This window comes from Aureobasidium melanogenum, assembly GCF_000721775.1.
Source record: "Aureobasidium melanogenum CBS 110374 unplaced genomic scaffold scaffold_3, whole genome shotgun sequence".
NCBI lineage: Eukaryota > Fungi > Ascomycota > Dothideomycetes > Dothideales > Saccotheciaceae > Aureobasidium > Aureobasidium melanogenum.
The window spans coordinates 689,515-715,887 of record NW_024470055.1 but is presented as its reverse complement, the minus strand read 5'-3'; the positions used below and the strand labels follow the sequence as shown (position 1 = coordinate 715,887).

The following is a 26,373-nucleotide window of genomic DNA, read 5'->3' as shown; positions in this document are numbered from 1 at the left end:
AGTCGACCACGATTCACGCCATCGGCGACGAGAAAGACTTAAATCACAAAGCCGTCAAGCAAATGTCCGCATATTCCAGCATTGTGCTCATATATCCTCCGAAGTTATGGGCAAGGCACCAACATTCGAATCAACTTTGCATCCTTCCTCTTACAAAATCCCTTCATGCTCACCACTCTAGGTGAAGTTGATATCAGTCTATATCTGGCCATGTGTGTTCGCAACCATCGTATCGCTATATATTGCCCCTGCCAGAACCAAACGTTATTATCCGTCGAGGACAACAGAACATGAGAAGTTCACAGTTACGACTCTTGGTATACAACATGAATAGTCTACGATGACTATGGAGCAAGATATAAGAGACGACGAAATCATTTAGTTGTAGCGGTGCACCAGGGGTGGAATAGCGGTAACATGATTCCATAGGCGGGTGTTCGATATTGAAGGTGTGCGGTATCATTCTCTCTCCCTTTCTTTCGATTGGTGCGCTTAACAGTTGTTTTTCTTTGCCGACTTAAGATTCAATGCGTGTTCGCAAAGGGACCGCGAAGATAATATTCGAAGCCTTACACCCCTGGTTACTGTTTGTTACGCCGGAATCGTGTCTCTTGCGTAGTTCGTCTCGGTATGTTGTGTTTTTCATGACTTTGACCTAACCGAATCGTGGTCATGTCGTTAGGTGGCTCCTGCAACCCAGAGATTTACTCTGAAGCCTACTCCCCATGTGCTGCAGACAGTCGCAGTGTAGCTATATGGATGCACAATATTTTCGTAAAGAATATGGGTCCCATAGAGAGAATACCAAAGAGGGCTACCTCAATGGCTAGCTTTATATTCGAGTCGCGACTGTGCAATTTGGTAGCTTGCAACAACTCTGTCATCTCGGAAGGGAGAAGGGGTCAGGTGCAATATTATGGCTGTTTTTAGCACCCGGTGAGGCTGTACTTGTCTTCTCACCTCTTGTCGTGTGACTGTGTGATCATCTTGCATGTGAGCCCTATAAGCACGCGTGTTGAAAGATTCAGCCCCGCTCGTCTGAGGTGTCAACTTCGTGGAGCCAAGAATGTCGTGATGCTGGTTATGAGGATAGACAGGTAAGGCCACCAAAGGATCGATTCTTCTCTTGTCCTACGTAATCCAGGAGGGCCAAGGGCGTCAAAACATACTTGGCGGTATTGGCATCTCGATTATTGAAGACTGTTATGAAGCATGAATGTCAGAAAGTACAGAATATTGTCGGGTCTCACGAAATCTGAAGTGCCGAAAGCTGGAAATCGATTCTTTCCTGGAATGGAGAGTGCATTTTGAGCTGAAGCCGGTCAGCCGTGGTATGCACGTTACGCACAACGCCATCAGGGAGCTTAGCAAAACTCAAAACGAATTCCTCGGCTCGGTCTGTCTTGTTGGAGACTTGTTTGGGCAAAGGAACATACAGCGACACAGCCAAAACGTGGTTCTGTCAGAGGTGAGAAAGGACGTTTCGCACCATCCTCAGGCCGCGCAATACTCATTTCTTGGAGCGTTCGCAGTGACAACTAAAATGCAAAACACAAGCCGCTTCACATATGTTTGTCCCTGTGAGGAGAGACACAATATTCAGCTGAAGCGGCAAGCCACGTTCAATAATGGTTTATGAGTTTTCCAACCTTCGAGATAAGGCGGTAATTGTGCAAAAAGTATCCTGCAAACGAGTGCGCCACGCGAGAGCTAAGGCGAGCCAAAGGCTTGACTGTACTTGGCAATGCTTGTCGTATGTCGTGTGCCAAACGGGTGGATCAGACAGGTGTTACGTTTGTGTTTTAGGCAAGGGCTAGGAGTGTGGTCTCGAGCCGTCTGAGGATTGTGATACAAGGGACGAGAACATGGGTAGGTACCTCATGCCGCACCGTCAGCGTTATCTGCCAGTAAATAGAATCGGTAGAAGATGGTGTCGGGCGCAGGAAGGATGGTGCAGGAGATTGTTCGGAGTGCGCAGTTGCCGGTTGGGGCTGCCCCGAAACAGGCTCGGCGGCTGCGGGCAGGCCAGGTTTTAGCGGCACTCGCTCTCCGATGACGCCGATGCACGAAGAATTCGATGCAAGGCTACGCGGCCACATCAGAACGGTTTCGAGGGGCTGGCCGGCCGCGACAGCAACTAAAGCCATTGATCTGGAAGGAGCCTTGTATTGACTTTTCCATATCTTTTGCGCGACTTTTAAGTTCAATGAGAGTAGGGGCTGCCTTCTTGCTTTGTATTTAGGCGCGCGATAAGCCCTCTTGCTTTGCTTGCTTTGCATTCGTAATCCAACCCTTGTCCCTCCAACAAACAACCAGGATTATCTGGGAGGCCAAGGAGGATTCGTCGATCACCCACCTTGTTTGGCTACTTCTCACACGACCTCAAGCAGGACAAGTTTCCGCCAAACACATTCAGGCACACGATCAGTTTCCCTCCTCGGTTGTTTCTTCTTACACTTCCGTCTGTCCCGTCTTCCGGACCATCTTCTGTGCCTATTCTTTCTTTCTCTCCAACGTTATCTTCACACTCGATCACTCCAATAGCCATGCGTCTGATCAACATTCTCTTGGCCGCAACGGCACTGCTGACTGAATCTGATGCTCGCCCCATGAAGATTCCAACAGATGACATTGCTCGCAAACGTGATGCTGATTTTGCAAGCGTGCGAACTCGCCTCACCAAGGACTACAGTGGCAAGGCTGGTGACCCAAAAGACAAGTACTTTCACGAATCAACATTCCACCCTCACATGGACGGTCGGTTTGGTGACAGAGTCCTGAGCTACGATGACCATCGTTCAAACCTCACCACCCTCATGCAAACATACCTCTCAACCATGAACGACATTGGAGCTGAAACCTGGATTATGCACGGAAGTCTTCTGGGATGGTTCTGGAACAGAAAGATCATGCCTTGGGACTCAGATGTTGATGTTCAAATGACCGAAAAGTCAATGGGGCACTTGAGTGACTTCTACAACATGACTGTCCATCACTACAAGCTGCCTGGCTTCCCTGAAGGCCGTGACTATATGCTCGAGATCAACCCACACTGGAGGAACATCAGTACGACTGATAAGCTCAACGTTATTGACGCTCGCTGGATTGATATGAGCAATGGTCTCTTCATCGACATCACCACCCTTCACCACAACAAGACCGCCGAAGCTCTTGGTATTGAAGGAGCCATGATGTGCAAGGACAGGCACCACTTCAACTTCACCGACATCTTCCCTCTGCGCGAGAGTGTCTTCGAGAATACCCCTGTCAAGGTTCCATACGCCTACACCGATCTTCTTGCCGAAGAGTACGGCTCAAAAGCACTGGTCAAAACAACATTTGAGAATCATCACTTCGACCAAGAGAAGATGGAATGGATCCCTCTCACGTAAGTTATCACCCCCACTCTCCTTTGTTGCTCCAAAATCCCGTATGCCACACAAGGCAGGGGCTCATGAAGCAAAAACAGGCTGCAACAAATTCAGGCATTGAAGGCATCATCGAATAAGTCCTAACATTTTTGTGTCATAGCAACCCAAGAGTCAAGATTGGAGCGACTGGAGGTGGCAGACCCAACAACAAAGTCATCTACGCACACAACGGCAAACCCGCCAAACCCAACACAGTGGCGGGCAGCAAAGTCGAAGCTGCCGCTGTACAAGGTCAACCTCGACTCAACAGACCTGTAACACACCCATCTGACATGGCTTCATGATGATATTTGTACATGCACTCGTTTTGCTTTGTACAAAGAGACTCATCTCGAGTCTTTATGATGATTGCGCATTTTTAGCGACGGCGCTCGGGGTTCTTTTTTTTTTTTTCTTGCAACAAAGCACCTGCATAGCATCTCTGCTTGTTTTTCTTGTCTATACACGATACCACACGACGCATGTCAATAGCATTCTTGTATTTTCTGCAAGTCGAGTCTATTGCCTTCTTGCACGCATAGCAATAGCATACCACAAGCATAGCATCACGAACATACAAAGACTAATCCTCTATTCATTTCTATTTCTCATTTCCCTACTGTTGACCTTGACCGGTGCTCAATGAAGTACCTAGATTGCAAGGTTTCAGCGTCTAGACGCCACCGGCATCTTCTATCCGAATGGCCTTATACACAATCCGTTTTGGAGGGGGCCACGCAATCAGACACTGGTGTTGTCTGCTGCGGCTGACAGATTTTCGTTGTCGCGTGCCTCGCGCTCACCCCTGTACATTTGCCTTCTTCTCGAAAATCGATTTTGTGAGATATGCTCTCGAATCTTATCTTCGTCACTAATTCTTTTCGGAGCCGTGCCGAAAAAAAAAAAGGTACCCGTAGCCTCGGCTAGAGAGGAAGTTTGGACGATCTTTTGCTTGTTATGTGTGTATTTTCTTCAGGGTTACTGCCTCCCGGATCGACAATTTCTTCTTTTGCTTATTGACAGCGGTGATCAATTTGTTTCCCTGTTGTTCACCTACTCTCCTTTGGCGAGCACTTCGCAAAGCAATCACAAATACCGAAACCACTGACTAGCGCTATATCACGTCCAGAACATTCAGGTCTCAGATCCTTCTCCCCGCGGGATGTTTCTCCATGCTATTGCCGGATATGACGGATTCAGCTGGTTTTGTGCAACGGTGACCAAGCTGAGCACAGTGCTTGTTTTGGACAGACAAGCAATTTAGCGGGTGCGACAAGCCTTTTTCTTTGACAACGGTGCTCATTTTGGGGTGCAGGAACGGTGAGCGGCGCATGGGGGGGAAAGAGATAGGGTCTGGGGAGCCGGGGATGATGGCTCGGGTGAGACTTGAGTTGTTTGGACTGGCGAGAACGATATGTGCAATTGTGCGGACGGATGATGGTCTGGATGCGGTGTCGGAGACGATGCAAGGGTAAACCACTCGTCGTTGGTTTGCGCTCTAGTCATGGTTGTTCTCTTAATGTACTCGTGCGTGGATCTAGATGGTATCAACTGTGATACAAAACTATGATGAGATATGAATGCATTGATAAAGTACTGATCGTGATATGCAACCCTCCTATGCTGAACCTTTGCTCAATATGCGAAGGATCCAACTGAGATGCTTCTATTCAACGCACGATACGAAACACAAACAGAAAGAGTCGCTCGGACAATAAACTCTGAATAGCTGTATATATCTCGGCATCCACCCAAAAATGGGCGTTCTACAGCACGCCTCCGGAAAGTAAAAATGAACATCAATTTGTTACTCAGCCGAGGGGACCTTGTCCAACCAACAGCGGAGCAAATACAGCTCCCAAAACAGGTCTTGCGGCAAAGTTCAAGCCTGCAGGATAATCTCCACTTTCTGTCTCGTAAAGATCTGTGAGTGGTCTATTGGTTGGTGTCTTGCCAATCCAAGAAGCGATTTTGGAGATAAAGAGCTGTTTGGTAGAGGTTGAGGCAATTGCAGCGACGAACATTTCCCAGTCTAGTTTGGTGTAGGTATGACGAGTATCGAGCGGAACTGTCATGTCATTAGTTGAAGTAAGAAAAAGAGAAGAGGAGGGAGACTTACCGCCATATTGCATTGCAATGGATGGATAGAAAGCTGATTGCATCTTGTACACGCTGCGAGGCACCAGGTTCGTGCCTACCCAGGTATCGGCGTAGAGATTGTAGAGCAAGCCGTGAGTATTTGGCATATTATATGCCAAGGTTGTATGTGAAAGCGACCCATTCGTGCCTTGAGCAATACCCAGTTGCTGCCACCTGTTGATATAGCTATGAGCGATGCTGGTGAAGTTTTGAGCATCTTCAGTGTGACCGGTCAGGTTTGCAATCATGGCCATAGCTTCGATACCAATGATGCCTTTTAGTGCCAGATTGGTCTGGTTTGCTAGCGAACCTGCAAAGTCGTCCGTAGAGATTTGGTTCGAGGGAATCAAAGAATCATTGACAAGATAGTTATTCCATTGTTTGAGGAGAGTGTAGTGCTGATTCAAGTAGTCTACGCCGCCACTGACCTTCTGAGCTACGGCGAGAGCCATGACCATCATGTTGCCACACTCTTCCAGTGGCTGTTCTTCAGCATTGCCGTCGTTGTGCCCAGTAGCATTGGGGAAGACACCTAGATCATGAATCGCGTATGCGTTTGGCCAGTTGCCAGCCTCCTGGTTGATGAACAGTGGTTCAAGAAGTAAGCGACCGAGATCTGGGTTGAAGTATATGAAGAGTGGGAAAGCAGGGAAGATGACATCGACGGTCTGCATATCACCATTACTGCTAATCTCCTTCAAGAAGAGGTAGTAGGAATCTTGCGAGCCAGCGAGCTGTGTAGTGGCAAAAACTTGACGGACTGCAAGACTGGTGATAGTGAGATAGTCTTGCCCTGCGTTTGCCAACGAATCTGTAGCGACCTGGTCATCAATGCTGTTTGCAGCTGTCTGAGCGTTGGACCAGTCGTTGTAGAAGAACGAAATCAGATCGAGCTCGCTCGAGAAGTAGCTTGTCCAGAGTGGTGGCAATTGCTCAACTTTTTCTTTCTCATATTCGAACTGGATGGCTTGCTCTTGTGCTAGAGTCAATGTAAATAATGCCGATGCTGGACTTCTTCCCACATTCCCGAGGTCAAGAGCAAAAGCAAAAACTGGCCATTGGTCGCTGATTGCTCTGTAATTAGTGTTCAGGTCGTTGTCGAGTGTTCCGTTGTCAATGAATGCTCCACGAACGTCTACGTCGATACCGCCGTTGGAGTAGGTCATGCCGGCATGATTGCATGCATAAATCCAGTCACCCCAGCTCGCTTGGTCCGAACTCTCGCTGAAGAGTTGCTGTTCCTGGCGATAGAAGCGATGATAAGTGATGCCACCAGCGGGCGCAATGCCGGTAGCAGTAGCAGATGATGAGGGTAAAGCTGCAGTCGTCGAGAGATTGGAAGAGGTGATCGAAGATGCAGGAACGGTAACTGTCTGCATCGTTGAGTAGCTTGTAGTCCAATCACGCTTGGAAGCAGCAGGTTTGATGGTTCCAAAGTCCCATTGTGCAATAGCAGACCTGTCTCCAGATGCCCATTCAGCAGAGACATCCGAGTATAGCTGAACATTGTGTTCGGCACCATCGATCGAGAACACTTCAACGTTCATGTAAGATGCCGGGATGGATTGGCGCTTGAGGTCGGTAGGTTCGACTGGAGAAAGGAACGTCACATTCAATCCCACTTTCCCATCCACTGAGAATGTAAAGACGGATCTGGTCGACGTATACTCGAAATTCGTTTGAGTAGCAACAGCTGGTCCATTAGGAGCACCCATCCAGGTTATTGCGGCGCCTCCATCAACTTTGATGAGACCTCGAATCTGTCAACGTCTTGTTCTCTGGGAGCATCTCAGAAGACTCACCTGTCCAACCCGTCACCTGGCCTCTGTTGAATGTCAATAGATTGGCTATCAAGCAAATGTCTAGAACTTACGCCCAGAATCTCGGCCACTGCCCAGCAAGCTGCTGTATGTCAGTGATATGCTAACTTCTGGCATGGATTAGTGCTTACATATCCACCGTTGCCGCCATCACTTCCAGCCTGTTGCCAGGTATTGAGATATGGGTTAGAAACAGCAAGAGGTATTGCTGGTGGCCTGGTTGGAGAGAAGGAAGACTGAGCTAACGCGCTTGATACCAGCAGAGTTAAAGATGCCAGAGACAACATCTTGTCTCTGTATAAGAATGCAATGTACTGGGGAAAGCTATAGAAAATGTGGAGAGAGCATGTCCTTTTGAAGTGATTCTTCTACAGGCTAATAGGATAGGTAGACCAGTGCAGAAGATCGACAAAGGGCATGACCAGTGATCAGGAGGATGCGGAATGTAACATCGACTGAGTTTTGCATATTCAACGGTCATACTTATGTGCTGTCATCTGGCGCTGATTTCTGTGTAGCTGCCAAGCTAATTCATCTACTTCTGCAAAGATCCACCTTAGCATGGCACCCGGCATGCCCGTATGATGTGCATCTCAAAGGTCTCAGCGGTCAAGATTGACAAGTGGCTATTGTTCTAGCAACTCATCTGATCAATTCTCCGAGGACAAGTAGAGTCTCGGACGACCACTTGTGGGCATGGGAAAGAGCTTGTCCCAATGTAGCGGTGTCGAGTGCCAAGTGACGGCATCTTGTTAGGAATGAGTGCCATCTTCTGCTCTAAGGCACTTTAATTTCACTGCGAATGACTCGAGTCAGGAGTCCAAGTTGTATCCGTTTGAGAGCCATGGCTCAATGGCAACGAATCAGAGTTTTGGATGATCGACGACATGGCGGAAGTAGAGCGGAGTAACTAGCATGCATAGAGGCATGTGATCAGAAGAAAATCAACAATAGGCGATCAACGGTAAAGATCAAGTGGTATTACTCTCCGGTGTTGCACTGCAGCACGCCAGCGAGATACATCTCAAGGTCGGGGTGCAAAGAGTGGTGTCGAATGTAGGAACAGACGTCTTGGATGTCTTGGGGATGGGTGGACAGGGTCACAAGAAAGCTTGGAATCTTTCGGTCAAGACTTTTGGCCAGCCGAGGCTGTCAAGCACAAAGCAATCAGACAATTTACCAAGCTCTTTCCATCATTGGTAATTGCACGTGTAGACATTGCACATCATGGCAAGCCGCGGCGAGTTGCTGTATCCTGAGGACGATCGAGAATTCTTAGAACCTTATCTCCCTGCGGTTGACCGTGGATCAACAGATTCAGCCGTGCCTTTTGTTACACTCACCTTTGCAACATCACTGGACTCGGCACTATCTCTGGCTCCTGGTGTTCAGACAGCATTGTCAGGTCCGCAGTCGAAAGCCATGACTCACTACCTCCGCTGCAGACACGATGCTATCATGGTCGGTGTAGGCACTGCAATTGCAGATAATCCTAGCTTGAACTGCAGAATCCAAGGAGTTGGTGGTTATGGTGGTGAAGGCTTGACCGGTCAGCCTCGACCTGTGGTTATCGACCCTCAAGGAAGATGGCAGCTGACTTCTGAAACCAAGATTCTGAATCTTGCCAGACAAGGACGAGGTAGAGCACCGTGGATTGTGACGGCAAAGACACCAAGTGCAGAGAATGCCAAGTTGCTGGAAGAAGTTGGAGGATGTTACATTGTTCTCAGGTCACAAGCACAAACGTCTGAAAGCAAGACATCGATTGCTTGGCTGGATATACTGCAAACAATCAAGGAAAGAGGTATCGAGAGTATCATGATTGAGGGAGGTGGGGTTATCATCAACTCGTTGCTGTCGACAGAGAATGCAGACTTGATCAACTCGGTCATTGTGACCATCGCACCTACCTGGCTCGGTCAAGGCGGTGTTGTCGTGTCCCCACCCAGATCAGAAAGCAGCAGTTTGCCAGTCGCTCGCCTTCAAAGAACAAAATGGCAGCAACTTGGCGATGATGTGGTTCTTTGTGGAACTTTGAAGGTGTAAAACATGGCTTTCACTCCCATCGCATATTGATAAGCCACCGCACTGTCTTAGCTTCCAGCAATCAAACCTCGCCTAAGGAAACACCGCAGGCAACTCATCTTTCACTTCTTTTCGGCCAATTGCATGCTTGGCCGCGGCTTCCTGCAGCTTTGTGTTGCCAGGCGCACTTCTTCACTTTCGGCGCCTCTCAAAATTCTCCTCAGCTCCATCAACGCGTCGACACAGCTTCAGCTACGATGCACGAAAACATCAATACGCTTGCGGACGAAATGCCGCCGAAGTCTAAGACGACAGAGAAGGTTAGCAAATGGGGCACTGGTAAGTATGACTGCATGCGCGCTCTTGTAGCTCACCACTGACATGCTTAGGCCTCTTCGAGAACGACGCAGATCTATCCATCGTCCGTGATCTAACACGAGAGTCGGGCTTTGAAGAGGCTGGCTCAACCAACTTCCTCTACCTAGGGCACCCGAAAGCACATGAATATCGCAGATGGTTCGATTCTGGAGCTCTGAACAAAATGCTCAAGAAACGCTTGTCGGTCGACGATACCACAATCTTTGCAGGCCAAGATGACAAAGATTCAATGTGGCTCTATCCGCCCAACAGATGTCGTGGCTATCATCTCTGCTTGCTTGGAGCTGTCATGATGACACTCGGCTGCAAAATTCGACCCGACTTCCGCAAATCTTTGGAAGAACTGCATACCAAAGTAGGCTTTTCTCGCAATGCTCAGGTCCAGCTTCGCCATGCGCTCAACATCTATGTTGATGGTACCGCCTACGACTTCCGATCCAAGTCTCGTCCTGTTGGCCTCGATAACGACGATTGGGCATCAGACAGTATGTGGGGCGATCTCAGTGAATCTCTGTGCAAGCTGGATGATAGCGTCGACCCTTTCATGAAACAGCTCGCACGACAAATGTTTGGTCCCCTGATGAAGTGTGTTATTGCTGGTGACAACGAGAAACCTCAAGATGCCTGTGGCTATTGTGGCAACAAGAAGGCGGACGATGGCTCGCCCTGCCAGCCCTGTTCTCAATGTAATCAACGACTCTACTGCAGTCGCAAGTGGTATGCTTGGCTCTTGTCTCATATAGGAAGATCACTGTATGCTGACCGTATCATAGTGAGCTTGCACACCGTCCTCAGCACAAGTTGGTCTGCAACGACCGATTTTATCGAATCATGGGCAACGCTTGGGCCAAGGCTCAGAAGGCTGCCATCGCAGCCGAAGCACAGGGGTCTTCTTCGGCCAGCGAAGAGGGTGACCAGACGACTGACAATGCCAGCCGAGTCAATACTTCATCGACAGATGTCACTTCTGCTTCGGCTTCCGCTTCTGCATCAATTGCCAACAGCAGCGATGACTTTGACGACATGCCTACGTGTGGCAACTGTGGTGTGGAAGCAACTTTTGAACAACCGCTTCTACTGTGCAGAAAGTGCAAGAAACAGCACTACTGCAACAAGAAATGCCAAAAGTCACACTGGTCTGCCCACAAGAGGCTCTGTCTGGCCTCGACCACAACTTGAGATAGTTTCTTCAGCTCAGTGCTAGCTTCGGAAGACCACCATAGCTTTGTGTCTCGGTCAGCAAAGGGCCGTCATTCGATTCGATGCTGGTCAGATTTCGCTGCAGCACATAGTTCCATCCATAGCTCAAGAATCAAGACCCTCTACATTTAGGTCCAAGCCCTTTGAGCTTCGTTCTGCTGTCTCAATGCTCAATCATATCGAGCGTGAAGATGAGACCATTGATTGTTTCGAAGCTTGGCGATCAATGTCTGGAACACATATGTCTTAGTTCACCATGTCTCTCGAAGATGAATGCTGCTGTGTCTCCTCTTGAAGACACAACACAGCCCCAATAACATATATCACAGGCATCCAACCTTGCCATTCTCGATCATCATCTCAACAGCACAATCAAATAAACTCAACAAGCAACATCAAACAACTTTTGCACTCTTTTTCATTCCCACAAGATCCACAACCAACCACCCAAACAACCCACCACTTCACAGCTCAAAATGCCTCAAGCCTCCAGCAACAACACTTCCAACTCCTCTTCTGGCAACAACACTCCCAACTCCTCTTCTGGCAACAGTACCCCATACTCTCCAGCCAGCACACCTCAAAGCGTCACTTTCATCATCAGTCCTCCTACTTCGCCTTACCCTACGCCTGCTACCCCTTGGTCTCCTTATGGGCAGAATCCTTTTTATGACAAGTGGAAAGATCGCTGGGAGCTGGTGCCAGAGACTGACGAAAGGTTGACTGGATGGATGAGAACGAGACCTGGTGAAAGGGAAATCGGTAAAGATGTGGTAGAAGAGCAAGATGGATAGAGGGAGGTTTGGACCATTGAGAAGGGGGCGTAGATGGGAACTTTTCGATCTGGGAGTTATGGAGTCATGGACAGCGGCTGTAACATTAGAGAGTACGGACGATAATGGCAAGGCGTTGATTTGTCGCTCAAGAGAAAATGCAAAAGAGATATCGAAGAGCAAAGACCTGATATACATTTTTATACACCGAAAAGCAAGAAAAAAGCAAGCAGTCATTCATGCGTGCCGTTATAGAAATACATGTTCGTGTGATGGAGATTCGCTCTCAAATCTCACACGTAGGGGAAAGCATGACTCATGGATTCCCGAGTGCAATTACGTTGAATGAAAGACGCGACAGAGTCAAGGAAGTTCTACTCCTGTCTCTTTGCTGTCTCGCTGGTTGCAGGGGCTCCTGATGCTGAACCCCAGCCGAACCAACTCTTCTTCATGTCCTTGCTCATGTTCTCCATGAACTTCTTCTCTTCCTCTTCCATCTCCTTGAGCCACTTCTCGCCGTTCTTCTGGATCTCGGCTTCGAGGCGTTGGTACTCGCGTTGACCGCGCTCACGGATCTGGTCGGACAGCATCTTGCCTTGGGCCAAGCCCTCAGCGACGGTGGTCTCGTTGTCTAGGGAAAGACCACCAGGCTGAGCCTTGATACCAAGGGCTTTGTTGAAGAGGCCGCCAATCGAGCGTTGAGGACGGCGTGTTTGCTCTTCGGCGAGCTGCTTCTGGAAGGCCTCACGAGCCTTGGCTTCACGAGCGGCGAATTCTTGAGGGATGTCGGAGCCAGCGAATGATTCAAGGACCTTGCGGGTGTCTTCAACACCCATGGTAGCGACGTACTCGAGGAAAGGAATAAGAGCGACGAGGTCCTTGGCGTGAGGGTCTGATGGCTTGCCTTCCCACTTGGGCAGGACGATACTAAATATCAGAGTCAGTACGTGTAGATCAATGTGAGGCAAGTGAGAAACTTACGCGTTGTTGGGGTTGTTCTTGACGTGAGCGGCCTTGGTGTCGATCATGATGACCTTGTCGAGGGGACGGTTCAGGTAGTTCAGATCCTTGATGTATTCGCCATTCTCGTACTTGGTGGCTTCACGGAACAGGGGCCATTGAATGATGTGGAAGGGGTCGAGCTTCTTGATGACAGGATCGGCCATGGCAACAGGGACTGAGGTGAAGAGGACCAGCTCGTAGTACTGACTCAGGTACTTAAGGAAGTAGTCGACACCAGGACGCTTGGCAGTACGCCAACCGTGCTCGCGAGACCACTCGCTGTGGATGAGCAGGTCTTCGAGGGAAAGAACCAGGGTGAAAGGAGGGCGTTGGGCTTCGGGGACCTCAGGAAGCAACTTTTGGAAGGTAGGCTCGGTGTAGTAGGCAGCTTGGCTGCTCATGCGGTTCTTGACACGAGCGTACATGCTCTGGGGTGCCCATCCAGTAATGTGCTCGGGCTCGAGGCCTTGAGGGGTCTCGTCGGCGCCATAGGGTCTTGTGAAGTATGCGGTACCAGCAGCGGCAAAAGCCAGCAATGAAATGTAACCGTAGTTGGCCATCTTGGCGCGACGCTTGTCAAACGAAGTCTCATAATCCTCGCGACGGTATTGCTCCTCCTCGCCATCTCCTCCACGTCTGCCGCCGAAGCCAGCAGCTTCGGGGGTGGACTCGGGAGTCTCTTCACCAGTAACCTTCTGCTCAGTGGGGTTTTGTGTGCTGGCGTCCTTCTTCATGAACTCGAAATCAAAGGTCGAGGGAATGCCATGGCGCAGATCAGGCAGAGGTCCGGAGGGCTGCTGCGACTCGGTGGGCTGTTCTGTCGGAGCGGTGTTTGCATCTGAGGACTGTGGGCCGGAGAAGGCAGGGTTGCTAGCTTCTGAGGCTTGGGTTGAGGAAGTGGTGTCGGGGAAAGGACCAGGTTGCTCTGAGGGAGTGGTGTTTGCGTTGGGAGAAGCCTTTGTGCTGGCAGAAGCATCTGGTGCTACGGAGCTATCGGCGGCAGGACGGACAGGTTGCGAAGCGGCGGCGGCAGGAGCAGCGAACTTGATGCCATCGGTGGCCTTCCAGGTCTTGTCCTTGGGGAGGTTGGTGCCTGGTGAGGTTTGGCGGGCAGAGGTGGTAGGAGATTGCTTTGCTTGCTTGGGAGCAGCAGCACCAGCAGGAACGAAGCGGCTAGACTTTGCGGTCGAGCGAGCAGAAGTGGAGAAGTGGTTAATTGAGGCCTTTGCGGCACGTTGCGCCGCGCGCGAGAGCATTGTGAGTTGAGGTTATGCGCGGTTGTGAGAAGATGAGTCTTGGTTGCGCCCGCGCTGTGAGTGAGATACAGTGAGGTATGCGACTCGTCGAGTCTTGTTGCGTGGGAAGGTGCGACTAAGATGCAGCAAAATAATGTTGAAACGACAGAAGAGGAAGGAACGGGAAAGTCTTGAAAGCTCTCCAGGTCGGCGTCTCCAAAGCACCGATGACTTCATCCGCCATCAAGACACTTGGAAGGAATCCTGGTGTTCGACAAGTCACGGCCGTCGAGTAGAATGCTCTGATATCCTCTATGCAGCCCTGGGAATGCTTGTTTACCCTTGGCCGCGACTTCTGGCCTCGTCTCAGTCATGGCCGATCTTGGTATGGTTGATGGTCCTTTGCGCCGCCCTCGGCCATGCAATGACCAAGTCTGAGGTCGATGCCTTGAGGTTTGTCACATGTCATGGTTTCATCTGATCCTGTCGCAGTTGCTTACTCAAATTCAGAAAGGAAACACGCTCCGTCTTTTACCATGGTCTGACCAACTATCGCCAATTTGCTTACCCGGACGATGAGTTGCGACCACTCTCGTGCTCCCCCTTGACACGCGACCGTGCCAATCCTGCTCACATCGAGGTCAATGATGTCCTAGGCAATTACTCGCTTTCCGTTGTAGACAGTCTATCTACTCTTGCCATTCTCGCTTCAGATCCCCTCTCCGACACCGACGACTACAACGCCCTGCATGACTTTCAGCATTATGTCGGCTTGGTCGTAGAAGAGTATGGAGATGGCTCGCCTGGTCCTGCTGGTCAGGGTCGGCGTGCAAGAGGCTTTGATTTGGACAGCAAAGTCCAAGTCTTTGAAACTACAATTCGTGGCTTGGGCGGCCTGCTGAGTGCCCATCTTTTTGCCATTGGCGAATTGCCCATTCGTGGCTATGAACCTGACATCAGAGACGATGGAATCCACTGGCCGAAAGGCTTCGTCTACAACGGCCAGTTGTTGCGGCTTGCTCAGGATCTGGGCGAGCGACTACTACCCGCTTTCCACACCCCGACTGGACTGCCTTACCCTAGAGTCAATCTTCGCTACGGCACTCCTTTCTACGAGAATTCACCTCTAAACAATGATCCGGAGCATGGACAGTGTGACAAAACTCAGAAGCCAAAGGGCGCTCGTGAGATCACAGAAACATGCAGTGCTGGCGCTGGTAGTCTGGTGCTCGAGTTCACTACTCTGTCCCGTCTGACTAATGATGATCGTTTCGAACGTCTGGCTAAACGTGCTTTCTGGGCCGTCTGGGAACGACGGAGTGCTTCTGGTCTGATTGGTGCTGGCATTGATGCAGAGACTGGCGCTTGGGTTGGCCCTTGGACTGGTATTGGGGCTGGCATCGACAGCTTCTTTGAATATGCCTTCAAGTCGCATGTCTTACTATCTGCTCTGGAAGAGAAATCATACAATGCCACTGAAGATTCTCCGGAGGCCTTTCTGCAGACCTGGAAAGATGCACATTCTGCCATCATGCGACATGTCTACCGTGACGCCTACTTCACGCATCCACACTACGCCCAGAACGATTTGTACACGGGAGGGCCACGGCTTACTTGGATAGACAGTCTGAGTGCTTACTATCCTGGTCTCCTGGTTCTTGCTGGTGAACTCGATGAGGCCGTTACTGCTCATCTTCTATACACTGCTCTATGGTCGAGATATGGTGCTCTGCCTGAAAGGTGGGATGCAACTACCGGCGCTATTCATGGTGGTCTGAGATGGTGGGGCGGTCGACCAGAATTCATCGAGTCTACGTGGTATCTCTACCACGCTACGAAGGATCCTTGGTACCTTCATATCGGCGAGATGGCGTTGCGCGACATCAAACGCAGATGCTATACTAGGTGTGGCTGGGCTGGTCTGCAGGATGTTCGAACAGGCGAACAAACTGACCGAATGGAGAGTTTCTTCCTGGGCGAAACTGCAAAGTACATGTATTTGTTGTTTGACCCGGACCATCCTCTTAACACGATCGACGCACCTTGGGTCTTTACGACAGAAGGTCATCCGCTGATCATCCCAAAGACCAACAGGACAATCACAAAGCATCATCCCGACCGAAAGGAGAAGCAGATGAGAACGGTGCTGAAAGTTCAAGCGGAACAGTGCCCGATGCCTCCGGCCTTGCTTCCCCTGACAGTGTCATCAACTGCTGCCAGGTCAGATGTCTTTCACGCCGCTTCCCTGGCGCGACTCCATCTCATGCCAATTGGGAACAAACCTGGTGCTCCTTCGCTGGATTGGGCTTCTGATCATCCCAGTGTGACTATGCTTGGACCTGAATCTCCAAGCAATTTCACTTTTTACCCCTGGACTCTGCCTCTCAATCTAATTCCCTCAAACGGCTACAGCACCAAATTGTCCAACAAACCAACCTTTGATCTTACTTTCCCCACTGTCGCTGGTACTGGTCTTGAGATTGGAACTCTTCAGAAGATTGACGGAGGTGTTCTCGTCAACTCAATTTCCGGGCTGAGATTTGGTATGGTATTAGAATCACCAGCACCGGAAGAGCACGAGTACAGAATCTACACTCTCGGTAATTTTGCGCTTGGACGTGACGAGCACATTGCATTGAATCGGGATACCTTGTCACAAATCAATCCAACAGATCCACACTTTACGCGTATGCGCGACGTGGAAGCTATGGACCTGATTATCGATGTTCCTCATCCTGAAGAATCCATTGTCGAAGCTCTTACGTACAACAACACTGCTTTGAGTGATCACGTCTTCGACTTCAGTCTCGACATCGATCTGGATGCATTAGATGCCACCTCTAGTCCAGGTGAAATGGTTCTGGATTCTCTCCCGAAAGCTCTTTTCGCCGATGTCCATCGTCTAGCAGAACAACTGGATGGACTAGTTGGAGTTCTTCCAGATGCCGACAGTATAGATGATGCGCTTCGTGATGCAGCCAAACAGCTTCGATCAAAATCCACCGCTGCTTTGCCATCGTCCTCGGAAGCATCTTCTCGACCGAAGAAAGGCCTGCAGCGCTTCACCACGCCAGCAATGCTACCTATAGGGCCTGGCGCTGCTCCATTACCAGCAGCCATAGATTCCTCTCCTGATCCTCGAAGTCTTTCGACTGGCAACCTTCCTTACACTACCATCCTCATCATTGACTCTGATCTCTGCAATTCTTCTCCTATTCCACTTGATCTCGTCACGACCCATACCATTCTCATAATCCGTCGTGGCGGCTGCAGCTTCAGCAAAAAGCTGTCTGCTATTCCTTCATTTCCACCTTCCGCCAAATCTCTGCAATTGGTCTTGGTCGTAAGTTTTGGAAACGATCAAGAGACACGACCATTGGTGGACGAAGTACAAATGACGCCCAAGGGACTACCAAGACGTCACCCCATATGTCTTGCTCTTGTCCCAGGCGGTCAAACTGTTTGGGACACTTTTCTGAGGGGAGCGAGTACTGTCGGTGTTGTCAATAGTAACGGTGCTATCAGTACCCTGGAGAGCAAGAAATTGGAGGCTGCACAAGCTGAAACAGGAGCCACAGGAAAACAGGCAATGGAGACTGGTAAAAAGTCTAAGAAGACAAAAACAAAAGTGAAAGCAAAGGAAGCAGTCCAAGAGATTCCCGGCATTGGTGTCAGGAGGAGGTATTATTTCACCAGCAATGGTGTGCGGATTAGCAATCTCATTGTCACTTGAGCTGAATGCCAATGTTCATATCCTTCAGCATTTTGATGCAAGACCGAAGTGACTTTTCCCGTTCTCGTTGGTCTCAGCCATGCCCGTGACAAAATCTGTCTATATCGGAGAAATTCAATTCTCTCGTAAGAAGTTGCTAATATAGAAATTGGAAGTCACTCATGTTACGCGGTTTTCAATATGCTCACCTGATGAGGCGTTTTGCTTGTGAGTCGGCGTGGTTGGCCTTTTCAAAGCATCTCCGCGGCTGGATTGGCGAGCAAGCCTCAACCGGCAAAGTGTATATCTTTTTTCCAACCACCACTCATCACTGGACTGTATGTGGAACAACAGATTACTGAGTGCGCTTAGAACTGCTTGAGTGCTTCATGTCGACTGAATGCATGCGAATGGGATAATTGTCTGTGTTTGCAGCTTCCTTGCCCTTGCCCTCGGAGATGCTCTCGCTCTCGCAAACGCTCGGGTGTCGTTCTCGGGAAGGAACCGATCAGAAAAATGCGAGCCAGCTCCTTGCACGTCACGCTTGATATTTTGTATTTTCGATGACCAACGCGCAATCTGCCCGCAGCCCTGGTCGGAACCCTCAGGAGTCACAGAAAGGATACAGTACTCAGGGCAAGTTTAGGGATGTTGCGGGAGCTGCGGTCTCTTGTCCGTCCAGTCCGAGTGGTTTTCGGCTCTGCTACATATAAAATGTCATATCTACGTTGACCTCATACTGCGTACAGCTAAGTTTTTTTTATTCTCCAACTCTTATCAGCACCTTGACTGCAACAACGTCGGCTTATCCTTATACCAAGCTTCAGAGGCTATAAGACAAGCAATCATCAGCAACATGTCGTTGACACCAGATCAAGTCAAGCTTATCAAAGCGACTGTACCTGTCTTGAAGGAACATGGTAACACCATCACCTCTCACTTTTACGACCTACTTCTCAAGGAGAATCCATCACTGAACGGCATCTTCAACCAAACAAATCAGAAGAATGGACATCAAGCTGGTGCACTGGCTGGTAGCTTGTATGCGTACGCATCGCATATTGATGACCTAGGCGTGCTCTCCCCAGCGGTTGAGAAGATTTGCCACAAGCATGCGAGTATGTATGTGCAGCCTGAACATTACGATGTCGTGGGAACATATCTTTTGCGCGCCATGGGTGATGTGCTTGGTGCAGCATTGACTCCTGAGTTATTGGAGGCTTGGGGACAGGCTTACTGGCAGTTGGCGAACATAGTAAGTACATCTTACTCTTGCATTTTTCTCTTGACCTCAGCGTCTAACAGAAGGTATAGATGATCAAGCAAGAAGACTCACTCTACAAATCTGCTGCTCCTTGGACATCCTGGCGCGACTTCCGCATTGCCAAAAAGGTCCCTGAATCTGAAGAAATCACATCCTTCTACCTGTCTCCTGTAGATGGAAAGCCCTTGCCTTCTTACCTTCCTGGTCAATACATCAGTGTGGCCACCTCAGTACCATCACTCCACCACGATCAAAACCGCCAATACTCACTCTCCACCGCACCATCTTCTGAACACTACCGCATCAGTGTAAAGCGCGAATCTTCTGTTCAAGAAGGAGATACCACTCACCCAGCCTACATCTCTAATATCCTGCACAAAGACAAGCAACAAGGAGATATTCTACAAGTCTCGCATCCATACGGAGAATTCTACGCTGATCCCAAGGAAGAAGGTACTGGAGCTCTGGTCTTGATTTCTGCGGGTGTGGGTATTACTCCCATGGTTTCTATCCTCGATACTTTTGTCCAGGAAATCAAAGATCGTAGGATTAGCTTTGTGCATGCGACGAGGTCATCTGATGTGCAAGCTTTTGGACCGCATATCAGGGATGCTACGTCCAAGCACTCTGGCATCACTTCTGTCATCTTCAACAAACATCCCTCGGCAGATGCAAAGCAAGGCACAGACTATGACTTTGCTTGCCGCATGGACTTGGACAAAGTCGACAAAGAAAAAGATCTTTGCATCAGTGACAAGGCAGCTACATATTACATCTGTGGCCCTGGAGGCTTTATGCGGGATATGGGAGATAAACTCAAGAGTTTCGGAGTTGATGAGAAGAGAATCAAGTTGGAAATTTTCGGAACTGGCAATTTGTCGTGATGGGCTTTGGTGAGATTGAAAAGCTATGTATATCCACTTTGATGTTGGTTTGTATGAATATGACTCTGCGAATTGACGGCATGGTTTTGTGTGCGGGTTGATGTTTGGGAAGTAACACAATGACTCAGGCCATCGGCTCCAGAGCTAGGTCAACGTCGAAACCTCCTGCTTTCAGATATACGTTCATTGTACAGATGCCACGCTGCTGTGACGCAACAGGCATTAAGGATCGTACGCTCTAAGAGTAAGTCATCTTTTCAACAACGGTCACGGACGTGGTTCGCGCATCTATCTCGACGGCGGCTGGGAGCCAGATGTGCGAGCACAGCAAATCATGCCATCTCCTCATCATATCTCTTCTGAGAGGCTGTTCCAAGTCAGTCGTGAGGAGAGAATTGTAAGTAGACAGGCGGCAATTTTGTAACAATCGTTTCTGCCTAGGCTGTGACTTTTTCTGTGGTCTGTTTGTCTGTTGTTTTTATTGATCAAATGTTCAATTAAAGAATGTAGTGACTGAATGAGTGGTTTGAGAATGGTCAGTATGCAGGGATAATTTGGCATATCTTTGGATGTTTGTGCAGAGTTGTGCACTGCTTAGCGTGAAGCTGGCTTTCCTCCATCACCATTAGATATGTCTGTCGACCATCCCACAATCAATGACGCTCTACGCCATAATACTCTGGCGGATTCTTCAGCCTATCATCTTATACGGCCGCCTGAACACACACATGATCATTGAGTGACTTTCTGGGCATGCAATTGTTACGTGCTTGCGGACAAAAGGTTGCGCACCCATTTCCTGGAATACATTGACCAAAAACACAACCTATCGAATTTCAACACCGCGATAAGCTCTATGGGCCCGAAATTGCAGAATCGTCCATAAAGAACCTCATTCAACATCCTCAGCAAAACAATTCGACAGAAACGTATTCGGAACACCTTGCTTTCGCCTCTTGGACCTATAAACTGCATGTCACAGCTATCACCCTGTCTTCACGTGCTCAACGCACGTGCCATATATTGCCAAGCCGCCAACGCATCGCCTCAGCCCTATCGTTCTGCCCTAGCGTCAAACCTTAAAAAAAATTCTCTGCCTCACCAAACAAACCACCACTTCATATACCACACCATAACAAGCAAAAAGAGATCAATTGCAATCGATGATTAGGAATAGCCGAAGGCGGGGCTCGAACCCGCGACCTTGAGGTTGTACTTTATCGAGATGATAAGAGCCACACGCTCTACCGATTGAGCTACCCCGGCAGGTCTTGTTTGATCTAGTTCACTGGTTGAACTGGCGCTGATTGCTTGATTGATGTCGAAGGAGTGCTTGGGGTGGGATATATACTCTCAACAGCCTGCGATGGCCATAGGTAAGTACTTGTTCAAGAACAATACCCATCCGTAAGTATGGTTTTAGAATCTCTTTTGCTAGTCTCCCTCTTTCATAATGAAAATAGTGTCTAGCACCTCTGTACTTCACGGAGACATGCATTGAATTGGCAGTAGTAAATAGTTGCAACAAGGTTTGTGTCCATTGAACATACAGAAGCCTCGATGGCACAAGTCGCTCTGCATCAAGCGATAGACGAAACGAGAAGGCTAGTCGTGGCCGTTGACCGAATGCGTCTAAGCTCGAGATATCGCTAGAGGTCACGGCTAAGTTGTCTTTTCAGAAGATGCAGTATTATCGTGTATAACACATCTCGAAAACTACATGGACAGCAAGTCATGCCAGTATCCACGATCTCGAGACGCAGAAGTACATAGTATGACCACTGATGTCTGGTCTAAGGGTTTCTTTTAGATACAGACATAGGCAGATGAATGATATTCCCTCTCATGCATGATTAGATGGTCTTTTACACAGTCTAAACATCTCGTGGAGCACCGCTTGGGCAACGACTTGTGCTATTGACAAGGTCTCTATAATCACAGATTCAGCTCTACATATTAACCTCCGAACTATGCTACGAAGGAATTCTGGTCTTATAATTCGTCCTGTCAATTGCTTTGCTTGCTAGTGAGTTTTACTCGGCATCCACCATGTCTTCATCCTCACCTCCATCTACGGCGATACTCTCCATACCTCTGATGATCTCCTCCTGCAGAACTCTCACCGCAGTTGCTGCACCCCTGACCTTTGCCTCCTCCCTACTAACACATCCTCCAACATCCACAACCTCTTTCTGACCCACAAAAATCTTGCAACTCCATTCTCCATTCCCATCACTCGAAGCCACATATTCCACGTCCTTCTGGTTGGCCATCAAGCCCAGCCTTTCCCTCGGAAACCCGACCTGTACACCCTCATCCAAGAACCTATCGAACAACTTGAACAACCCGAGTTTTCCGACAAAGGCTTTGCAGGCAGAGAGGTTGCCAGAGGAATCAATGTAAATGGCTCCCAAGACTGATTCCAATATATCTGACATCCATTTGCAGGATTTGTGGAGACCGAGACGAAGCAAGTCTGGCCATGGATACTCGTGTCCATGTTCCAATTGTTCGAGAATTTGAGTACGGAGAGGGATGTATCTGTCCAAAGCTGCTTTGCGCTGAACGTGTATACTAGGTCCACAACGCAGAAAATCGTGGAGATGGTAGAGGTGGACTGCTTCTTCTAATCCCACCTCTCCGGTCTGGTTGGTTGTTGGCTCTAGCCGAGATACCGGGAGGCTCAGTTCCAAACAGCAGATTCCTAGGATGTGGGCATTGGCTAGTGCTTGTCGCATTCTATGCATCTCGTGGTTCTTGAGTGCTGGGGTTGCGGAGAAAATGGTGGGGACCAGGATTTGGTCTAGTATTGCATCGCCTAAGAACTCTAGTCTTTCGTAAGAGAGAGCTTCGGGTGAGGAGAAGGAGGAGTGGGTTAGTGCTTCAAGCAGTAAGGATGGATTGGCGAATTTGTAGTCGATGAGTGTCTCGACAGTGTCGAGGAAAGGCGGGACGTTAGACAGAGCAGGTGTCTGGGAGAGTAGGGAGGATAGGCATGTTGTATGGTCTAGCCATTGCTCGTTGGGCAGGAAAATGCGAATGCAAGCTAATGCTCCTTGAAGGCATTTATCCATGTAAGCAGCACCGATCAACGCTTCCACGACGTCTGCAAGTGTTTTTGTACTCCTGTCGACGGTCTGGTCGTTCTTGTCTTTCTGGTCGGTGCAGAGTATTGGAGGCTTCCAGTGATTACCTGTGAACTTCGTTGTTGAGATGAATCGATCCACGCCACTGCTCAAAGCTGCACGAGATAATGATGCATTGCCATTCGTCCTTCCCTTCTCAGCTGTTAAGTAGCTTTCTGGCCATTCAGGGTGTTGAGCTGCCAATTGAACGTGTGTGCAATACTTCAGCACTGCGTCGCCTAGATATTCTAACCTCTCGTAGCTGGCAGTAAAGTTAGCGGCGCCTGATGTGGTCGCCTCGATGATGAGTTGAAGATTCTCGATGCCAACAGGCTTGAGGAGAGTATTCTGCAAACGAGCAGCAAGAACAGCCGTCTCGACTCTATGCAAGATGGAAGGAATGCAAGCAGCGAAGAATGAATATCTAGCTGGGAGGACGTTGATAGTGCATTGAGCCATAGCGAATGTTTCGCGAGTAAGTCGATCCTTCTTCGATTCCTCGGCAGGTCGTGTGAGGAAGTCGCGCTTCTTCGGGAATTTGGTGACTTCCAATATTTCCTGGTCTTGGCCTTGTATGCTTTGGAAAACGTAGCTTCGTCCTTGCTGCACGCTGACCTGCACGAGACCAACGTCTGTTGCATTCTGCACCCTCGAAAGTTGCTCGATTGCTGGTCGAGTCTTTCTACTCAGTGGAGTCACCGAAGGTTGATCCAATGGTTCAAACATTGCTGCGTACCTGCCTTTTACACTTGCAAGGTCGGCAGGTGCAAACACGGAAAGAAGCATACTTTCTGTGTCTTTCTGTTTTCGGTTGGCCTCCTCCTCACTGAGTTTGCACGGTTGACCAGGTCCAATGTTCGCGACACCTGTGATGTGCATACTCCAAAAGAGAGCAATGTCGTCAATTTTTGGGCACTCAACAGGCAGGAACATCGCCATCGGAATGCTGGGCTGTCCCTCTATCTTGAGTTCCACTACATGCTTGAACCATAGATCTGTTGTACCTAGTTCCCATGGATCATGTCTCATTGCGACTTTGACGAGGCTAGGTCTGTTCTGGCGTGCTTGGTCTGGAGTCTGAATGTGGGGAGGGAGCAAATGGTCGTTAAGAAGACCACCACGATGCAATGCTACGCAAGCCTGGAAAGCTGCATCTTTCATCGCTGCTCTTTCCGTCTTCCAGCTGTGTGCGCTGACAGCTGTTCGATACTTTTGACTCACTGAAGAAGGCAGAAGGACCTTCGCAGTGATCAGATCTTCTGCGTCTGTTCGACACTCGAAGACTGGTCGATGATCGACATGATTGGCTGTCTGAAGGGTGGCGCAGAAATGGTTGAGATGCGACTTCGCATTGTCGAGGGTGAGCAAAGCCCCGGTCTTCTGTACCTTATACTTTCTGTCTTCTGTTTCGTGTGTTTGCTCTAGTTGAACAGCTAGTTGAGCGTTTCTGTACTCATCTTCGTATGCTGCTTTCATCCGTTCTTCCAGTTGATGCCATTTGGCTGGTTCACCTTTGTCGTCGCCATCGGCCAGCAAAATGATGTACTTCGAGTCCTTCTTGCGTGCTCTACCCCGTCTCTGGACGAAGGATACCAAGTTGAGAGGAGCATCGAAACAGATCACGGTTTGGCATGAAGATATGTCAATACCTTCTTCGAGTACGCTCGTTGCAATGATCAAATTCTTTTTGCCTACCCTGTAATCATCAAGAGTCTGTTGCTGTGCTTTCAAGTCGTTGATGTCGCCGATATTTGATTTCTTCTTGGATGAGTTTGAGCCTCCAACAAAGGTGCCAATGTTGAAGATCTGTGAGCACTCTGGATCGGAAGAAAGAAACTCTGCTAGAGCGGCGACAACAGCTCTTTGCTCCACAAAAATGATTCCAGTAAAAGATGATCCGGACTCCTCTTTCAAGATGTCCAAGAGTAGTCGAAGCTTGAAACTCACAGTCGTGTCTGAGGAGACTGCATCTACACGTAAGTTCGTGAGGATCTCGGCAAGATGACTCTTCTCCTTGTCTGAAAGTTCTGGCATCCATAGATTATTGTCTTCTTGAACTCCTGCAAGAAACTTGTCACGGCAAGCCTGAATATATGTTTCTGCTGCGGACGGACTGATGTCTCTAGCAATGACCTCTGCACGCTTTCTCAGCGCCCTCAGCTGGTCTGTGCAATATGTCTTTCTTGACATAAGCACTTCATCCACTTTACCTTTCATATCGGGTCCTCCGGTCTGCATGATTTCAACAAGGTATGGATCTTCGCGTATCTTGTATAGGTGAATGGCAGTAGTAAGGGCTTCTCGCAAAGAGTTTGGTGTGTTGGGAGCTTCTTTGCTCTCAAAAGTCCGTTTCAGGAGCTCTGGGATATGCACATATTGCATCAATTCGGATCTGTGCAAGCGTGGTGTAATGGCATGACTATCCATGTTCGCTTCGAGTATCTCTAAACCTCCAGCTTTTGCGGTCATCACTGGACTAGCACTTAAACCGAGGATTCTGGGCACCGGATATCCATTATCTTTAGCTGGGCGATAGAAATGCTTCATGATCATGTTAGAGGCATGATTTTTGGTGCAATGGTGTGCTTCGTCGAACACACACAACGAAAGCCTTTGCATTGTAACAAATCCGTGACAGAGAGCATCGTATAGAACGCCATATGTGCTGACGATGACTTTCATATCCTTGAGAACGCCGTCCCAAACTGTTTGATCAGTCCATCTGTCAACGCCATCTTCGCTGGTGAGAAGTCTGGTTTGGTATGCTGGCAGATTTGTTGTGATAGATCTGTAATGCTGGTGACAAAGAGCGACTGTAGGTGCAAGAAACCAGACAAGTTTGTCTAACTGTTCCATTTCCAATTCCGCTCTTGCTCTGGCAAGGGCTCTAGGGGGCGGAGTGGCCCTTGTCAACTCTTCTCGATGTAGTTTTAGGTGTGTTTGCGTGACTGGACTTACATGTGTGTTTTACCAGCTCCGGTGTTTAGCACAATGATGGTGTTTCGTTTCAAACTCTCTGCCAGCATCTCATCCTGGTAGGCTCGTAGCTTAAACACTTCGTTGTCGTCAGTATCAAGTGATCTGACAAGAACAGTGTCTTTTTCAGACTCTGGTACATCGTCCAAAAGCTCATCTTCTCTCGGTGATTCTGTCAAGACATCGTTCTCAACACGCTTAGCATCGTTTATGCTTTCCGCCAGCGAGGGTGATGGTGAAGACGAGTCTGACATCGTTGGTTCATTCAGACTACCAGCTAGCTGTTGAATGCCAGCAGAGAGCGCTCGAAATAAATACATGTTGGCGCTGACACGTCACAGACCAGCTGTTGCGTGCCGCAGCCTGCAAGGTGTTGCGGTAATGTGAATGAGAGTGAGCTTTGACCTGCGCAGAGAGATAGACGTTTTGC

General features: G+C 49.1%; 9 protein-coding genes across 9 annotated transcripts; 6 read left to right on the top strand and 3 right to left on the bottom strand.

The window, feature by feature from the left end:
• Positions 1-2,609: 2,609 nt before the first annotated feature.
• M437DRAFT_40622 (uncharacterized protein) lies at positions 2,610-3,392 on the top strand (the record flags this gene model as incomplete). Its single annotated transcript, XM_041020222.1, has 1 exon — positions 2,610-3,392. The coding sequence occupies one exon, from the start codon at positions 2,610-2,612 to the stop codon at positions 3,390-3,392; it is 783 nt and encodes a 260-aa protein (XP_040882847.1).
• A 1,829-nt stretch (positions 3,393-5,221) lies between these two features.
• M437DRAFT_41092 (DUF1793-domain-containing protein) lies at positions 5,222-7,656 on the bottom strand (the record flags this gene model as incomplete). Its single annotated transcript, XM_041020317.1, has 6 exons — positions 5,222-5,478; positions 5,530-6,867; positions 6,955-7,302; positions 7,352-7,374; positions 7,423-7,451; positions 7,501-7,656. 6 exons carry the CDS (start codon positions 7,654-7,656, stop codon positions 5,222-5,224), a joined length of 2,151 nt encoding a protein of 716 aa, XP_040882846.1.
• Positions 7,657-8,596: 940 nt separating this feature from the next.
• M437DRAFT_40826 (riboflavin-specific deaminase) lies at positions 8,597-9,415 on the top strand (the record flags this gene model as incomplete). Its single annotated transcript, XM_041020261.1, has 1 exon — positions 8,597-9,415. One exon carries the CDS (start codon positions 8,597-8,599, stop codon positions 9,413-9,415), a length of 819 nt encoding a protein of 272 aa, XP_040882845.1.
• A 269-nt stretch (positions 9,416-9,684) lies between these two features.
• On the top strand, positions 9,685-10,976 carry M437DRAFT_40824 (uncharacterized protein; the record flags this gene model as incomplete). The annotated part of the gene is made up of 2 exons (XM_041020260.1): positions 9,685-9,733; positions 9,784-10,976. The coding sequence occupies 2 exons, from the start codon at positions 9,685-9,687 to the stop codon at positions 10,974-10,976; spliced, it is 1,242 nt and encodes a 413-aa protein (XP_040882844.1).
• A 472-nt stretch (positions 10,977-11,448) lies between these two features.
• Positions 11,449-11,766, top strand: M437DRAFT_63365 (uncharacterized protein; the record flags this gene model as incomplete). The annotated part of the gene is made up of 1 exon (XM_041024242.1): positions 11,449-11,766. One exon carries the CDS (start codon positions 11,449-11,451, stop codon positions 11,764-11,766), a length of 318 nt encoding a protein of 105 aa, XP_040882843.1.
• Positions 11,767-12,119: 353 nt separating this feature from the next.
• On the bottom strand, positions 12,120-14,003 carry M437DRAFT_41720 (NIF-domain-containing protein; the record flags this gene model as incomplete). Its single annotated transcript, XM_041020430.1, has 2 exons — positions 12,120-12,672; positions 12,727-14,003. 2 exons carry the CDS (start codon positions 14,001-14,003, stop codon positions 12,120-12,122), a joined length of 1,830 nt encoding a protein of 609 aa, XP_040882842.1.
• Positions 14,004-14,493: 490 nt separating this feature from the next.
• Positions 14,494-17,715, top strand: M437DRAFT_40899 (uncharacterized protein; the record flags this gene model as incomplete). The annotated part of the gene is made up of 3 exons (XM_041020271.1): positions 14,494-16,825; positions 16,910-17,470; positions 17,636-17,715. Coding segments are annotated over 3 exons (2,973 nt in total), but the record flags the coding sequence as incomplete, so codon positions are not given.
• Positions 17,716-18,550: 835 nt separating this feature from the next.
• On the top strand, positions 18,551-19,842 carry M437DRAFT_40903 (flavohemoglobin; the record flags this gene model as incomplete). The annotated part of the gene is made up of 2 exons (XM_041020274.1): positions 18,551-18,949; positions 19,009-19,842. 2 exons carry the CDS (start codon positions 18,551-18,553, stop codon positions 19,840-19,842), a joined length of 1,233 nt encoding a protein of 410 aa, XP_040882840.1.
• A 2,033-nt stretch (positions 19,843-21,875) lies between these two features.
• Positions 21,876-26,197, bottom strand: M437DRAFT_41483 (P-loop containing nucleoside triphosphate hydrolase protein; the record flags this gene model as incomplete). The annotated part of the gene is made up of 2 exons (XM_041020387.1): positions 21,876-25,854; positions 25,926-26,197. 2 exons carry the CDS (start codon positions 26,195-26,197, stop codon positions 21,876-21,878), a joined length of 4,251 nt encoding a protein of 1,416 aa, XP_040882839.1.
• Between the last annotated feature and the right edge of the window lie 176 nt (positions 26,198-26,373).